Below are 17,725 nucleotides of genomic sequence, written 5' to 3'. Positions count from 1 at the left end.
TATCTGTAAAGGCTGTTCTATTCCTCACACCCAGCAGCTACTGTCCTTCTTGGAGGGTCCAGCCACCTGCAGGAACACTCCTTAAGCTGATCCAATAACAGACACCTGGTATTTGGACTCTAAATTAGCCCAGCTTCTTCTGACTGAAAGTGTCAAGGAGAATTCCCATGAGCAATTCAGTAGCTGATCCTAAGGGAGGAACTACCTCCAGCAAGAGGCCACATCACTGTTAAAATGCCAGTCCCAAACACAACAAGTACCCCACGTTTCTTGCCATAGAATTATGGACTACCCTGAGTAGGAAAGGGACCTACAAGGATCACTGAGTCCAGCTCCTGGCCAATTGTCCCTTCTTGTGCCAATACTTTGCCCTTGAGCTTCAACAGCTCCTCTCCTTCCTTCACTCTCAGGTGTTGCACTCTTCAGGCATCTCATCCATTCTCAGTCCAAACACCCCGAGGTGTTCTGAACTCTTGCTGCTGCTTTCAGCTCTTCTACCCTGTCCTGGTTTGAATTCATGTGCCTCTAACAAGAGGGACCAAAACTTGACTGATATCCCTGCTGGGCCCTAAGCTTTTCCAAGGACTACACCTCTCTTCCTGAAATCTTCCTTCAAAAGACAAACTCAGAATCAGAAGAGTTTTATCTAAAATATTCTAGTAATGCATATATATACATCAAAACATCAATGACTCATAATCCATCAGGCTACAGGATCTCCTTCTCATATTCCCTACCAAAACCTAAGCTCTACAAAATATCTATACAGTAAGACAAAATGAGAATACTTTCACTGATGCTTGAAGTGCCTTAACCAGTACCACATTCTCTTATTACAGAAACTACTACACCCACTTACCTGAAGATATTAACAATTAACTGCAGCATGGTTTGCTGCACATCCATGTTCAGTTTCTGCTGCCAAGCCCTCCTACGGGTTTGGAGCTCACCAAGGTCTGTGCTGGCTCGGAGATGGCAGAGCTCCAGATCAAAGTGCAGCTGCAGACCCTCCACTCTACACACAGAAGAAAACTATTAACTTACATCCTAACACCAACAATTTTTTCATACCTTAAAAAAAAAAAAAAAGAAAGTAATTTAGGCCCATGCATCTTACAAGCTAGAGAAGTGCAAAATTGATTTACAAGTGCTGACAAGCTAACAAGATTCCAGGGAGCCCCACTCAATTAAATCACAGTGCACTCAGTCTTCTTTGTAAAGTTCAGAGTATAATCTGCATCAATAACAACAAAGAAACAAGCATTCCAGTTGTTGCAAAATAATTTGGTGATTATGACTGCTTAAAGCCACTTCTATACTAATTAATTGAAATTTTCAATTCACCTTTTTTTAAAATACAGTGGGGTTTATATGAATGAAATAATATTATAATAATAAATGATACAAAATGAAAAACTTGGACAGTCAAGCATGGTTTATGCACCAAGACACATCTTCAAGATCTTGTCACCTTTTTATGAAAGTTTCTGCTGCTTGTGCTGGAACATCTGGAATCTCAAGTTCCTCTTCAACCATTTTTGAATGTGAAATATCTCCATTATCTATATTAATTAGAATTAAATCTTCACCTTCCTTTTAACAAAAAAAAAAATAGAATGACTGTACATTTATTGTAAAAATACTTCTTATTTACATATTTCTCAGACAATTAATTTCATCAAGGAGGTAAACCAGAAAAGGACTGAAATTTTTTCCACAAGTAGAAAATTGTACAGATAAGTAAACAATTACATTCAAGAAAAATAAATGCAATTACCCCAGCAGATGTTAATCCCAGTACATAAACACTTAGTAATCTAATATGTCCTAATATGGAAGGGGGAAAATGTACTGCAAGTAAATATCAGGAGCGGTAATGGTGTAAAACATACCGTGCTCACTTCATCAAAATGATCAATATGACATCCCATGAGGAAAGATGTTGGAGCCATCACAAAATCCAGCATTTGCCTGGACAGAATGGGCACAAAAGTATGCTGCCACTGAAGGGGATGAAGGTACAGCATAAAGCATTCAGCAATGAGTGTCAACAGAGCCCAGTCAGAAGAGAAGAAAACTGTTCTCTGCTCAGTCAAAATACAGGCCATAATCTGGAAAACAAAGCCAGAATGTTAAATGTTTGCAAAAGGGTATCTTGAACACACTAGAAATACAAGTATTTCATCTGTTTGAGAGAGTCAACCTCAAAATTCTCATTTTTAGTAGCTACCTTACAGAGTTAAAAGATGAAATGATATCCATTTCAAGATGCAGCACCATTTAGGATTTGAGATACTTTTATTCATAACATACATGTTTGGGCAAAACACAAAAAAAATAAGGCAGAACTGCCAGCTCTCATGATTGAGGAGGTTTCTCAGAGAAAGTGGCTCAGATAATACTGATGACTTTAAGCAACCTAACTTAACTTCACAGGTGGCCTTTGAGCAGGGAATTGGATCAGGAAACCTACAAAGGACACTAGGACACTCCAGCTTACATTATTGTAAGATTCTGTGAAGCACTGAAAAAATATTTTGCAAATAGCTTTTTGTATTTTGCATTTCCACACTATTTACACCTTATTTGTATGAGAGTGCCAGTTGTCATCAATCCTTCCCACAGGCCCCTTTTCTTAATGAAAAAAATTATTATAAATGTTGTAGAAATGCATGTAGTGAAAATTCAAAATAAAATCTGTCAATTGGCTTGGGTGGTTATATTTTAAAATATATTCTTAAGAAATTTAGCACCTATATTCTAGACCACAGGCACAGAAATGTAATATCCCTAAATCTAATCAGGTCTATTAATAACAAAATATCTTAAGAAGAAGTATAGTTTATTTTGCCATAGCTCTAATATTTAGAACTAAGCCTGTTCTGAATTCCCGGGTTTATAAAGTTTTTTGAGTAAATAAACATCTTGATTTTTTCCCTAAGCTACAAATTACCAATACTGTCAATCTCTAAAACATTTTAAAGTATGAGTTAGTTTTACCTGCAGCACCTGCTCTGGCTTGAAACACAGCAATGGAAGATGGAGATCCAAATCAATAATTGGACTGTCCGGATCCTCTCGTGAAGGAATTATTATTTGAAGCGGTTTCATGTGAAATACCTGTAATAACAGATGGTTTCTGTTTACTCCTTAATGAAAAGGTTCCCACAGCACATTTAATTCAGGATTTTAGTTCCAACTACAAAATACTAACTCTAATCAAGAGCAAGAAGACAGGTATTTGCATACTGCAGAAAAGTCAAATAAAAAGAGAGGGAAATATTAAAAGACATAATAAGTATTTTGAAAGATTAATATGAACTCGTCTCCTCTCATTCTCATAGAGTGATTAGTCAGTAAATTTTTTTTAAAAAACATCTTTCAACAGAATTAAACTTGCTTTATTATAAGCATAACAAAATAATTGAATTTATATTTGTAGATATAGCTAGAAAATCAAAACTACTGATAAAATTCATACAGGAAACAGAAGAAATATTAACAAAACAAATGAGCATAGATTGTCATGCTAAGAAAATAAAACAAGCCAAAAGGAATGAGGTCTCTCAGTGTTTCAGATACTTCAGCTCAAATCTCTGGGGGTCAGGTCCTGCACGTGCTGCACATTTCAGCACTCACAGCTGGTTTAGCCAATCACTCAGATATTTTCCAGCTATGCTATTTTTCCTCCCCTCCTAACCCCTCATCCCAGGGTCAAGGAAAGCAGCTAAGGAGAAGCCCTTGGCTGAAGTTCTGCTTCCCTAGAAGCCACTGCAGTAGATAACAGAGTGTGTGCTGAAATCACTGACCCAGCTGACATCTGGCTGAACTTGGGAAGGGTCAGAAAGGAACAAATACACAGCACTGAATACAAATGTTGATGTGAGTTTCCCCTCTCAGCTTGGTCTTATCCAGGCAGCAGCTCAACATTTCATCCACTGCACACTGTTCTGCTGCCCCCAGACCTGCAAAGGCATCATCACACACCACAAATAGTTGGCATGAGCCAAAGCCTTTCCAGAGGAGTACTGAAAACTAGAGAACATGACTGGTATGCCAGCACTCCAGCTGAAGCCTGGTCACACTGTTATTTTCTCTACTAATAATGCATAGCCTGATTTTTAAAGCACAGGTATTGACATCAGTTTCACATCCCCAAGTAATCTCTGACCTGACACTCAGGAATGTCACCCAGTTTATTGAAAACAGCATCTCAGTATCTTAGAAAACATAATGTTAAAATCATTGTGAAATTCAGGAGGAATAATTACCAAGTGGAGTGATCCTGGTGGGGGGCTGGGGATTAAAAACAGCTTTGCTGCAAATTCTTTTATGTACTCCTCGACATCTAAACCCCTCAAAGGTCGTAGCTGCACCAGTAAGCTGTAATTAAATGATAGGAAATTACTTATCAATAGTAACATGCAAACACAAGAAACTCTTTCTGCTGATAATCTAGAAAAAATTATTAGGAGTAATGAAGCTATTATTTCAGCTAATTAATTTCTAATTTATTAGATACTTGAGCAGCTTCATTAAATGTTAATGATGCTTCTGTGTCAGAAGCAGAGTCTTTTTGTACTCCCATGCATAAAATACTGCTGCATTATATCCATCAGGGGACACAGCACAGTGGTTTGATGGCCAAAGGAAACCATGTGCGAGGTGAGATGGTGAGGTGCAGCTACAGCAAGTGTCTTCTAGAGACTGCTTGAGGAACCAACACCCACAGCTGCAACACTTGGTGCTCCTCCATCCCAAGCACCAGACACCAGCTCTGAGATGGAAAACAGCACCAGAGGAAAAGAGAGGTTGTAGAGCTGAGTTTGACTGCAGAGGCATTTGAAGCAAGAGCCATATTTAGCATAAGGCTTGGACCTGGATGGACACTGCTCTTTGCTGTCATTCCTGCCCACACAAAGAATAAGAACATTTGTGCAAACCTGCTAAATGTTTCTGTTGTTAAACTGTATTACCCTAACAAAGGTCACATGGTTTATATTATATACCAAATAAATTCTGTTACATTTAAACATGCACACAATCAAGACTGAAAACTATTAACTCCCACAGCATTTCTGAAATGTAACAATTACCAAGTTAGGTATTTGTGGTCACAAAAGGTGTTTTGTTCAATAGAAGATTCACTTGCATGTTTATAGCAAAAACCCCAAATATTTACAAAATCAGAAATCTAGGCCTGCAAATCTATATATAGAGAAACTAGGAACTGAATATAGTTGCCTTCTCCCTGGAGGTTTTACTTCAGTTTGCAGCTTTACTGGTTTCCTGCAGAAGAACACTTGCTCTTCAGGAAGGAAGCAACTGAATACGTTAAGAGATATATAAGGATCCAAGACACCTTATTTGCATACAGCATTTAGATTCTAGAAAAAAAAATAACCATATTCTGTCACATATTACAGCCCTTTCAAATGAAATATTTAAATTCATTATTTTCCTATTTGAAGAGAGCCCTGGGCTGTTACATAAATATTCCCAAAAAGTCCATCAGCTCTTCAGGGGTGCAGAGAAAGGGGAATTTAAGAATTATCAAAGATAACCAGACAGTTGAACTATCCATTTAAACAAATGCTCTGTCACACTTAGTAATGCCTCAGATTTGGCCAAACCGAGTAAGCAGACCTGCCTTTTTTTTCTTTCCTTTGAGACAAAAAGCTCTTATCAAGACAGTAAATGCCACAGCAGACACAACATGACAGAGAAAGCAGCAGATGTACAGAGAGGACAGTCAGAGCTCCCTATTCAGGACATGGTGCCCCATTAATGCAGCCTAACAGCAGCTGACAGCTCTGCACCGCAAACGTCTGCAGAAATAAATGAAGTAATCTCTGAAACACTCAAGTGGAGACCTAAGGAGTTTATGAACCTTTCATTACTGCTATTAACTGTCCACAGACAGGTGTTTCAGAAAGCAAGAGCAGCTCAGAATAGGCCCTTTGTACTGCCTCAGTGCTGGGAGCTATTTGCACACTCCCACCTTTTCTCAAGGCAGCTGAAAGGACGAATACACAGGTTGGAAGATTTACTGTTTGAATGGAGCCTATTCATCCATCCAAGACAGGAGTTCATCCAGGAGATTACTGCCAGGAATATTTCACTTTTCATGCAGTATAACAGATTGAGGTAATACTACATGTGCAAAGTGCCAAAACCTCTCAAGTTAAACTGAACCTTTTCAAAAAAATGTAGAATAATCCAACAGCCACCATGCTGTGAAACCGTTTAGGTGCACATCTGCTTGCTCTGGAGAAAGGCAGACACACCCCACACAAAATGTTCTGGATTTGGAAGCACTGAGTGCTAGCAATATGGAAATTAGTTATAAAATTAATGGCACAGAATACAGAGACCTTCATTACTGTGATGACAGCTTGCAGACTCCCTTGCAGTTCAAAGCACCTACCTGGATTTACAGCTTGATGTTGCGTGTGCATCTCAGCTTGGTTCAGTTTTCAGTTGTGATTTCTACTCTGCCACTTGAAAAAGTTTAGAAACCTGGATTTTATCTAAGAATACTTATATTAAAAATACTTTTGATGATTGTTCTGACTGAAAACAAATACCACCTCACCTATACGCAATTCTGTGCACTTAGGTACTGAGAAAATAATCTGTGCACAGAATTCTGGAGGAAAAATAAATCTTTTGCTGCAAAAAAAATCATCCTAGATGAAAGCAGAACCCCTTTAGATGCTACTTCAACATCAGATCTTCAGGAGCAACAGCATTCCTGCACTAGGTATCACAATGAAAGGGCTACACACTAGAAATAGGTGGTTTGAGGTCCACCAGTAAGTGCTTTCAGAACTCCTGACTGGAGAATGATTAATCAGTTGAAGCATCCTGCAAAACAGCTCTGCAACATACCAAGGATACAAGTGTGCTGTTGAAGGTGTTATTATTTGTTAAGTATAAGAGGCACTGCTACCTGAGTACATGCAAGCATTGAAAACACTTAATTACATTATTAACCCATTGGTCACCTGATGACACACAGTAACCCCCTTTCTGGTTTACAAAAACACAATGTCAGTGCTTTGTAATGTTCCAAAAAGTCACAACATCTGCAGCTGTACAGGGCACTACACTTAGAAGATCTCACAGAGGTCTTGGCTGCAATTGTTTATGTTGCATTCAGAACAGCCACACGCCCCAGCAGCTGTTTCATGCCACATAGAAACATTTCAGTAGTACAACCAAAATAAGGAAAACCAGTACCTCTCCACCCCTTCCCTTCCCTCCACCCTAGTGTACCCTGGCACAGTGAAACACTTTTTCTAAAAAAAAAAACAAAACAAAACCCAAGACACCAAAACCAGAAGGGCAAACATTCTGAAATGAGCCATTAAATACTATCAAGAAAAAGGAAATTAAAAAAAAAAAAAGTAATGGAAACCTAATCAGTTGAGTTTCCAGTACCGTGGGAAATGCCAACAACAAATTCAGTTCTGTCACTGGCATTCACCCCCCCTCCAGTTACACACACTACCATGTCACAGATGCAGCAGCAAAAAGGGGAAGAGCTGTACAGCTGTGTGAAAAATCCCTCAGTTAAAAGACCAAGACCACACACAAGACTAACATGGAAGGTTTTTGTCCTGTTGAACTTCCCTATAATTATTCACATATTTACAAATCACTGTAAGCTCAGATTGTACAGTATTGATCAACAGAACTCCTGTCAGAAACCAGTACAGACTCAAAAGAGAAAAGCCATCTGTTAACATTAATGCTGTAAATAAGTGCCAAACCCTACTATATGTATGAACTATATCACACCTTGATCAGGAGTGATCGAGGCAGAGGTGTTTAATTATAATGTTTAAATAGTTAATAAGTTTGAAATACCCACTCAGAGGCAGAAGCAGATCTAGAGGGTTAATTCTATCTGGTTACTGTCTCCTCTAAACAGATACAAGAACTAGAAACACTTTTACAACATCTGGAATTTTCCATGGCTGTCCTGAAGATTTTCCCACTTCTCCCTCAGTGGGCTCTTTTAAAATCCATTTGCTAATTGACTGCTTCTCCCAGCTCAGATATGTCTCACTTCAGAAAAGAAATTACTCACTTATGAATACTCTGCATAAACCACTGATGAGTACTGTAACTGTCTAGCTGAATCCATTTCCCACCCGGTGGAAAGCTGGTGTGAGGTGAGCTGAGCTCACAGTAGAAAAGCAGCAGGAATCCCACTATAAAAGCTGGATAGAAACAGTAGCCACAGCTGTAGTCACAGCTGGAAAAGTTCCCTATGCAGATTAGCAGAGACTTGAGATTTGAGACTGATAAAAGGCAGCAGTGAATCAGTTCCTGCAATGCCAAAAGCTGATGTAATTCACTTAAATATAAAGGGGGAGGGGGGTGGGGTGGAAGTGATCTGGGCAGGAAAGGAGAAAGGAAAACAAACATTTCCTTTTTATTTCACTGAACATTTATTTTGATTTCACACTGACCTGTGCACACCCTGTTTCCATCGTGTTGAAGTGCCTTGTCCACATTAAACCCCTTCACTAATGCTTTAAAAATGACAGAGCAGAGGCACATGCCCTTAAAAGGGCTGCCAGAGTAACTAATTTCTGATCTCGCAGCCTTTTTCAGTCAATGTCTAAAATGCCCAGGAGGAAGGCACTGCTTTGCTCCTCCAGGGCTCTCTTCATGCAACCCAGGAAAAGCCAGTCAGTGCTCCAAGAAGATCCAAATCCACAGCACAGGGAAGATGAGGTACATGGGCTGGGGAAACCAGTGCTCAGCTCTCATTTGGTCTGGAGCCAGGTTAGGGGCTGGGGATGCACCTCAGCTGGCACCCAGGGCGTGCTCCCTTGCTCATCTGCTCAGGATATGAGCACCAGCTGAACAAAGGGCTCAAGCTCAAGCTCCAACCTAGAACCCCAACATCTTTCACCTTATGTACAAGAAGAAAATACCTGCAACTGGGTTCAGATTTGACTCTAGAAAGCTTGACTGAAATTTAGTGAAGAAAACCTCTTCTATCTTTGGACAACAGGTCTGCAGGTGAAGACACACAGTAATGGCCAATGTACCCAGGCATGTTCCCTGATGGGAGAAGGTTTTAATCCAAAATAGATGCAAATAGATCTTAACAATTTACCAATAAAGTAACCTCAAAATAAGAGAAATTACTTAATAACATGATAGATCCATGTTCACTTACCTTTTACATCATCTACACTGAGAGTATTTGATTGTTTCTAACCAGTGTATCCTAAGAATTTCTCTCCTGGCTCTCCAACATCCAAGCAACCACTCTACTTCCTCAAGTGACTTGGATTATTTCCCTAATGTGTCATTAACTGCTTATTAATACATATATTCATGTTCTTATGACATTTATTTGGTGCATTATAAAAAGCTTTTTGTGCTTTGAAAGCAATTTCCATAAGAGTGGAAAAAACCACTCCAAAAAAAGCCAGTAATATCTGTAAAATATCCTTTCCCTACACATTAGCAAAAACCCCCAAAGAAAATGAAAACATCGTAACTAATACCCTTGGTATTCAGAATTTGCACTTACTGTCTGGGCAACAATGACATAGCATTTCTTCTTTTTCTCTCCCACAATACCTTAACATAAAACTAACCACTGCTTTAACAACACACAGCTCTCCTGACCACATCAAGCAAATTCAGGTATTAAAAACCTGCAGTCATTTCCAACAGAAACACACAGGGGAGCAAATCTTACCAAGAGAGACAGTCCTTGAGGGCACTAAAATATGGGTATCTGGATATAACACAAACAGCACAGGGTACAAAACAGGCAGGCACCTTCCCAGTCTGTGCAGATTCCCAAGGGCCCTGCCCGTTTGAGGAGGTGGAGCCATCCTGCAAGAAAACTGCACATTAATGACTTTATGTTAATCATCAAATTATGGCTGATATTTTCTTGAGAACCTTAGAGATGTGATATCCAATTCCCTCTATATTTCAAAGGGATTTTGATGTCTATCTCCCTTTAGGTCTTCAGAAAAATGTCAGCCTACAAGACTTAAACAACATGTATTAAAAAGAATTTCAGCACAAAATGTATTTAGAAATTCATTGTTTGGAAAGAACAATCTTTACAACAAAAAAAAAAACATCCAGGGGATAAAGTTTGCTCCTAAATATCCAAATTTCCTAAATGAAATCCATAGCCACTTTTCCTAATGCAGTGTGTTCCGAAGTATTTCATTTAAAATGGCAACATAAAAGTATGATTTGTCCTGTACTCTTCCTAACACCTGTTAACTATTTTGATAAATTAAATCTCACAGTATTTTCAAAGTGTTTTGCTTTTATATCTTTTAATAAGTTTTAATAGAAGAATGAGTTAAATAACATACTTGCATAGAGTGGTAGTACTGTGCAACAACACCGTAAGTTCTGTTACCACAGACGTCAGTGAAGACCAGGAAATGGATGTGGTCCTCTTTTAATTCAGAAGTTACATAAAGTCCTCCTGAAATGAAGGCAGCAACCATATTTTTAACTATATATTTAACTACAGTTGTATGAAAGATAATTCATGACAAATACTGCACATTGCCACTTCATTTCAAGAGAAATGTTTCATTTTAAGGGATTAAAATGTAATATACAGTCCTTTTGAACCAAAGTTTGTTACAGAGGTTGTAAGCTGCACATTACTGAAGAAGCAAAAATGAAATTATTCAGCATTTTCAGAGGCAAAATACAAGAAATGGGTTTAAATCACTTTTTTCCCAAGATATAAAAAAGGTCTGCAATAATGACACACATATTAAAATTTTTCCAATTAAACCTGGAGGAAATATTCACTACTTCAGGAACATCAAAACACCAAATGAAAAGTGAGAGAGTACGCAGACATTTTGGGGTGAAAATTAATTTTTTGAGTGTGTGCATGTTTGCACTTCACTCAAACCAAGATTTACCAACAAGGGCTAAAAAATAAGGGCTGAACTACAGGTCAAGAAATATTTACATTAAAACAATTCTCAACAAGAAGTGTGAACCCTCACGTACCTGGGAAGCAGAGCTGTGGCAAAGCAATAAGATCAATGTCCTTTGGAACTGTCACATCTTCTGTGTCGGGTGCTTTCTGCTCCCCATTGAAGCTCTTGACATTTTCAACCTTGGGTCTCTCTTTTTTCTTTCGGAAGGAGCGGCGCTTGCTTTTATTCAAGTTATTACCAGCATGAATCATCTGAACATCATCTCTGCTGATAAACGGAGGCACAAATACAGAAAGAACTTCTGGATCAAGGGGAGGAAGATTTTTGAGTTTTCTTTGAGTGCCCTATAGAAACAAACAAACAAAACAAACTCTTAGATAACACTCATCCTGATATGTGGGGTTTTTGACATAATTTTTAACCCTGGTTTTCTTCTACCCCCTAAAATTGTGGGTTTCAAATATATTTTTCTGCTTCCTAAATAACTGATTTTTCTTTTTTTGTTTTATGCATGTTAACACAAGGAAAATGGGCATTTTTAGCAGGCAAGAAATCCTTCATCATTCAGAATGCCCCATAACAGTATTATGCCTTTGGCAAAAGAAACTAACAGATATCAAATACCATATTTCCTCCTTTTCAGTGTTAAGATATACTTAAACTATATTTAAAATAAACACTAGCAAAAAAAAAAAAAAATCAACAAAAAAACCACCCCAAAAAACCAAAACCAAACAAACAGGTAACAAATAAATGAAAAGAAACAGAAACAGCTGAGCCTCTTAGATAAGTCTTTGTTTGACTTCAGGAAAAGCTTCCTTCCAACTCAGAACAAATAACGTGTACAAAAAAACCCCAAAAACAACAAAACCTTAAACAACACAAACACAGACTTTCACAAGACAACACTTAACTTTATAAGGCAATCAACAAAGCACAATTAAAAACTACAATCATTGTTACAATAAATACAACTTTAAGACACTGAAGCCATGAGAATCCCTCCATATACTGATGACTCAGGAACAGGCACCCCAAGAGCACACATGAAATTACAACATTTTTTGCAGGCAGCTTTGGAAAGTATGACTGGCCTGAAAGCCCTCACTGCCCTGCAAGGAAAAGCTGTGGAGGAAGCGATCAGAGAGATTTCCTCATACTGGGGAACACTTTTTGTATTCTTGACCATACAGTTGAGCCAAGTAGCTGCATTTTCAATTACTTCATTGCAATTTCAATTCTTCCTGCAAGGTTAAAAAAACAAGCAAAAGCTTTGTTTAACCAACGGATATTTGCAAACAGGAAAGGCGAGCCCCGCTGCGGTAAAAAGTTGTTGTTTTTAACTTTTTGCAAACATCTTCAAAGTCAGAGGAGGTGAAGCATACATGCTGCTCTTATCACCAGATATGATGCAAGATGGTCCCTGAGAACCAGTGCTGGCCTCACCCATCATTTCCCTATTTGTTTAAAAATAGCTACAACATAGAAAGCTCTGTTGCCAACGTTCCACAGTCCAGGTTTTGAGACAGAAGTCTCAGCTCTTACATCCCAGCAGATACGTCTACTAATAGTTTTCTTTTCCACATCTGAGCAACATAGGAAAAATGTGAAGGAATGCTTCATGACATGTTAGTTATGGTATCTTAAATTTCATAAACTACACTGTATTTATAATAGGATATTCTAAAGAAACTACTTCACTAGAAATAAGAAGTGAAAACCACACTTTTAATGAACAAAGAGCCTGAACTAGAAGTAAATTGGAGTGGAAAAGTTCAGGTAAGTATCCAGGTGGGATAGTCAAAAGATAGCAATGACTTTAAAAAGCACATCATGAATTGGGGTACTGAGTGCCACATCCTCACATGCTAAGAACTTCAAGGGTCATTTCCTTAGTTGGCAGCTGACAGAGGCAGTGAAGAAACTGGAAACATAGATAAATTCACCATGATCACCCTCAAACTAACATGCAGCTAAACATTCCAGGAGGAAATTAAGAATTAAGGCTCAGCCCTGAGGCTGTTATGCAAGAAAAACACAGACAGTACTCCAACAGCAGCATTTTCAACTTGGCAGATTTGCCCTGCTGAGGTTTTTCACACAGAGTTGCTTTGACAGGGCAGTCCCTGACTTACACTGAGGCATCTCTGTGCTCCAAAGTGCTGGATGGCAGCCAGCAGTTTAATGGCCTCACAGCCTAACAGCTCCTGAAATGGCAGATCCTTGATGTCTTGAACTACTACAGAGACATTAAACACCATTTTCCCCCACAGAACAGCACTGTCAGCACTGTCACTGACCCACTGACTCAGTCTCCAGCATTTGAGTCAGCTCATATTAATGTCTTGGCCAAAGTGACATTTTCTTACTCCATGAGTTCAGGGATAGTGAATAGGCAGCAACAGAACAATGTTCACTTGTTTCTGCTATTCTTTGAACATATTATCTTTTCTGCTGCTACTGTTACTTCTTTACTTTGAAATACTTCCCTTTTGTAGCTTCTTACTACCAGATCTCCTTGCATCATACCTAGATTCTTACCAACAGCGCTGGGGGATTTTACTCCATCCCCTTTTGATGGTGTTCCTGTAACAGCACTGCTGTAAAGGACACTGATACAAGACAGACTTTTACAATGACTGCACTATTTAGACTCAAACAGCAGTGTGTTGAAACCACAAATCAGAGCATGACTTCAGCTGTCTGGTGTTTCCTTGACCTCATTCTCCTCTTCCCATCATTGAAGAAGTTAATTTCACTTTGAATGTCATGAAAGAACTGGTTTCTTTGACAAATAATTAGGCAGGGAAAGTATGAAGCCTCAGAAAAATTAGATTGGGCAGGACAATTAGGTTGTAGTAATAAGATAAAAGGGAATGGTTTTAAACCAACAGAGGGCAGGTTTAGATTAGATATTAGGAAGAAATTCTTTATTGTGAGGGTGGCGAGGCACTGGAACAGGTTGCCCAGAGAAGCTGTGGATGTTCCATCTCTGGAAGTGTCCAAAGTCAGGCTGGATGGAGCTCTGAGCAAGCTGGTTCAGTGGAAGGTGTTCCTGCCCTACAGCAGGGGTATTGGAACTGGGTGATCTTTGAGGCCCCTTCCAACCCAAACAATTGTAGGATGATCTCTGCAGACTCTTGTACAACACTTTGCTCAAACTAATGAAAAGGCTGATATTAGGTCTGGTTGCATCCAGTCAAGTTTCAGAAGTGCCTTGGGAAGGAGATTCTTCCTCCCTTATGCCTCAGCCCTCAGCGCAGCTTCTTCTGGTCTCACTCTTGCTTGCCAGCAGCTCTCCAGTATAAAGGTACCCAAATGTGGGACAATATTCCAGATGTGAACTCAAGGGTTTTGAGTAATAACAATAATAGCAATAACCCCTTCGCCTGTGAGCCACAGAACTGAAGATGCAGGCCATTATACAGTTGCTTATCAAACAATCCACAACAGCTCGGGTTGGGAGGGACCTTCAATTATCATCTCATTTGAATCCTCCTGCCATGGGCAGGGGCATCTTCCTCTAGACTGAGCCACCCACCCAATTTGACCTTGAACACTTCCAGGGATGGTGCACCCAAAGCTTTCCTGAGTAAACTGTGCCAGGGCCTCACCACCCTCACAGTAAAATTCTCCCTAATATCTAATCTAACCCTGCCCTCTGTCAGTTGAAGCTGTTCCCCCTTGTTCTATCACTCCATGCCCTTGTCAGAAGACCCTCTCCAGCTCTCTTGGAGCCCCTTCATGTACTGAAAGTCCACAATAAGGTGACCCCAGAGCCTTTTCTTCTCCAGGCCAAACAGCCTCAACTCTCTCAGCCTTTCCTCACAGGAGAAGTGGACCCAGTCCCAAGAGCTCCATGTCTTTCCTGTGCTCAGAACCCCAGAGCTGGATTAGCACTCCAGGTACTGCAGAGGGGTTGAATCTCCTCCCTCACCTGCTGCCCACACTGCTTTGGAGGCAGCCCAGGACATGTTTGGATTTCTGGGCTGCAAGTGCACATGGCCAGGGCATGTCCAGCCTCTCATCCACCAGCACTCCCAATCCTCCTTGGCAGGGCTCCCTGCACCGCTCAGTCTGTACCAATAGCAGGGACTGCCTTGACTTAGAGGCTGCACCTTGTACTTGGCTTTGTTGATTCCCACGGTTCTCATGGATTCACTTCTAGAGCTTTTCCAGATGATTTTCACTGCAACAAGCACACACTGCTGACTGATGCTCAGTCTGATCCCAGGTCATTTCTTTCAGGCACCTTGACAGCCAGGGAGGCATTACAGTAGCAGGAAAAATTGTTTTGGTGAAAAATTGTCTGCATCAGCAGGGCCAGAGAGCACGAGACAGCTCTGTACCACTGACTGTGGTGGGCACATACAGAACCCACCAATGGAACCTGTCAAAGACCTGAGACATGTCACAGACAGCTTGCACACGCTTGCCAAAACCCAGCTTCATAGCTGTAGATAACTTAGGGAAAAGAGGCATTTCTTCTGTTCATTTCATTCTTACAAAATGCACACTTCCAGTGCTAAGAAAGAAATCTCTAGCTGAAAATAGCAGCCTTTGATCTTTTCAAATGGAAATCTCAGAGTGACAATTTTCTTGGCAATAAGGATAAGCAATGGATGACAGCCCAGAAACTTCTATTTCAGGAGCTTCAGTGGAAAACTACTTTTTTTTTTTTTTCCTGGAGTCCCCATTGACAACAGGTCAGTCATAGAAAACTTTTCTTACTTTGGGGGTGGGTTATATCATTGTCCCATTGACTTAATCTGCTTTATCACTCCATGTTTAAGTACAGTTAAGAATGCACCAACACACTGTGAAGACCACGATTTGAAGCACTATCAGGATTTTTACCCACTGTTTAATCTGTAAATATCATCAGAGATCCACTATTTTCATTTGGAATGTTATCTTCTTTCAGTCAAGTCTTTTCTTTCTACAATCACTAAAATTAGCCATAAAAACATATTCCGCTCTCCTCATGTAGATAGTGCTGCAGAAGGAAAAGGAAGTGGAGTAAATCTCTAAGCTTTCCCTAAGACAGTGACTGAAATCCCCGTGATGCAACAGTTTGCAGGGACTTTACTGAAGTTCATATTGACAAAAGAAGGGACTACTTTCTTTTCTGATACCTTTTTGTATCTTGAGCAAAGAAACAATTCAGAACCTGCAGTGGGATTGGAATATCAGAATGGCTTCTGCTTTCTGTAACAAATTTCTTATTTGTTGTTCCACAGGGCTTTTTTCAGAAAGCAGCGAGAACTAAGCAAACTGGAATGAATAAGAAATTCCCCTTCCTTTGGGTTCACTTCTCACACTTGTGATAAAACACCATGTACACACGGATTTCAAAAGTCTGGCGCTGACATTTAGGAACTATTTTCCCATTCTGAAGGTACACATATGAATGAGATCCTGGAATGTGAACCTCTGCTTGGCTGTTATCACTTAAGAAGCTGACATCAGCAAAAGCCGTCTCCTGAGCGAGTGAAAAAGCAACGAGCCCAACAAAGCCTTCTTTATCTAATGCTATTAGAGCGCAATCAAATTCAAGTTCAAGCAGAGCAACTGAGATCCCTGGGAGCTGACTGGCCTTTTTTGCACGTGCTGGCACCAGTGCTCTTCCCACTGCGGGGCAGCAGGTATGGAACAAACCCATCAGCACACTTGAACCGAGCAGAACCAGGAGGAGAGGGCTGTCACTGTGAGCCCACATGCAAAAATCAGAAACAAATTCTAAACCACATATTCAAAGCAGTAACTGACCCACCAGCTCCTGCCGTATCCAAGTGGTTCAGGTGACGCCAAACTCAGAGCACTTGAGCTCACGGGGATTTAGATCTCGTGTTTTCCTGAGGATACGAGTTACCAGCCTTTATTCTTTTGCTTTTCTCTCCAGCGGGAGACAGGTCATGCAGTAACACCCGGCAAAGAACGCATCGTCAAGCGTTTTGCTGTCCCTGCTTATATAAACCTACAGAGAGTTCTCCATCTAAACTCAGACCTTTGGAAAAGTGCAGCTACCTCTCACCGCTACCAAATTCTCCCTGTTTTGCTGACGTTCGCCTGTCAAAACAACTTTCTGTTGGGACATTTCAGCTCCAGGCGCTGACAAACCCAGCCCCGCGCACCGGCACCGCCCGCCCGAACCCCGCTCACCTGGAGCAGCGCCCGCACCCGCTCTGTGGGCGCACCGACCAGCAGACAGATCTCCAGCAGGCCCGAGGGCAGCACGTCCTCCATGGCACAGCCGGGACAGGGCGGCTCCTTCCCTGCGGGCAGCGGCTCCTTCCCTCGGGACAGCGGCGCCTTCCCGCCCTCAGCGCCGCCCGGTCCCGCCCCGCGGGGTGGGGAGGAGCGCCCGCGCCACACACGAGAACCCTCCCCGCCGGTCGCTACTCTGAGCATTTTGATTGGCTTTTTCCCTGCCACTCTAAGGAGCTGTAACCAATCAGAACGGTAGAACGTGCGGTGGGCCGGACGGGGGCGGGGCTTCGGCGCGAGCGCGCTGAGGGGGCGGGGAGCTGGGGTGCTTTGGTCTGAGGTGTTGAGGGCTCGGGATTGAAGATGGAAGATAAAAGGTGGGAATTGAGGGGCTGGGAGTTGAGAGTTGGAAGGCTGAAGTGCTGGAGGATGATGGGCTCTAGGCTGAGTGGCTCAGGGTTGAAGGACTGAGAGCTGAGGAGTTGAGGGGCTCAGGGCTGAAGACTGAGGGCTTAGGGTGCAGGGCTGAGGGGCTGAGATACCGCTGGCCCCGTGAA

General features: G+C 41.0%; 1 protein-coding gene across 1 annotated transcript in view; it reads right to left on the bottom strand.

Annotated features, from left to right (window-relative positions):
* The window catches only part of DENND3 (DENN domain containing 3), a 31,723-nt gene extending 14,414 nt beyond the window's left edge, over positions 1-17,309 (bottom strand). Inside the window, exons 1-9 of the mRNA XM_038128387.1 lie at positions 17,124-17,309; positions 11,032-11,305; positions 10,371-10,486; positions 9,731-9,870; positions 4,272-4,383; positions 3,001-3,120; positions 1,893-2,111; positions 1,472-1,593; positions 860-1,015 (exon numbers count right to left, since the gene is read on the bottom strand). Of these exons, the coding sequence (XP_037984315.1) occupies positions 860-1,015; positions 1,472-1,593; positions 1,893-2,111; positions 3,001-3,120; positions 4,272-4,383; positions 9,731-9,870; positions 10,371-10,486; positions 11,032-11,305; positions 17,124-17,207 (1,343 nt within the window). The 5' untranslated portion in view covers positions 17,208-17,309. The remainder of the gene's footprint in view (positions 1-859; positions 1,016-1,471; positions 1,594-1,892; positions 2,112-3,000; positions 3,121-4,271; positions 4,384-9,730; positions 9,871-10,370; positions 10,487-11,031; positions 11,306-17,123) is intronic.
* Positions 17,310-17,725: the final 416 nt, after the last annotated feature.

Source organism: Motacilla alba, chromosome 2, assembly GCF_015832195.1.
Source record: "Motacilla alba alba isolate MOTALB_02 chromosome 2, Motacilla_alba_V1.0_pri, whole genome shotgun sequence".
NCBI classification, from domain to species: Eukaryota; Metazoa; Chordata; class Aves; order Passeriformes; family Motacillidae; genus Motacilla; species Motacilla alba.
This window is presented reverse-complemented; position numbering and strand designations above follow the sequence as displayed.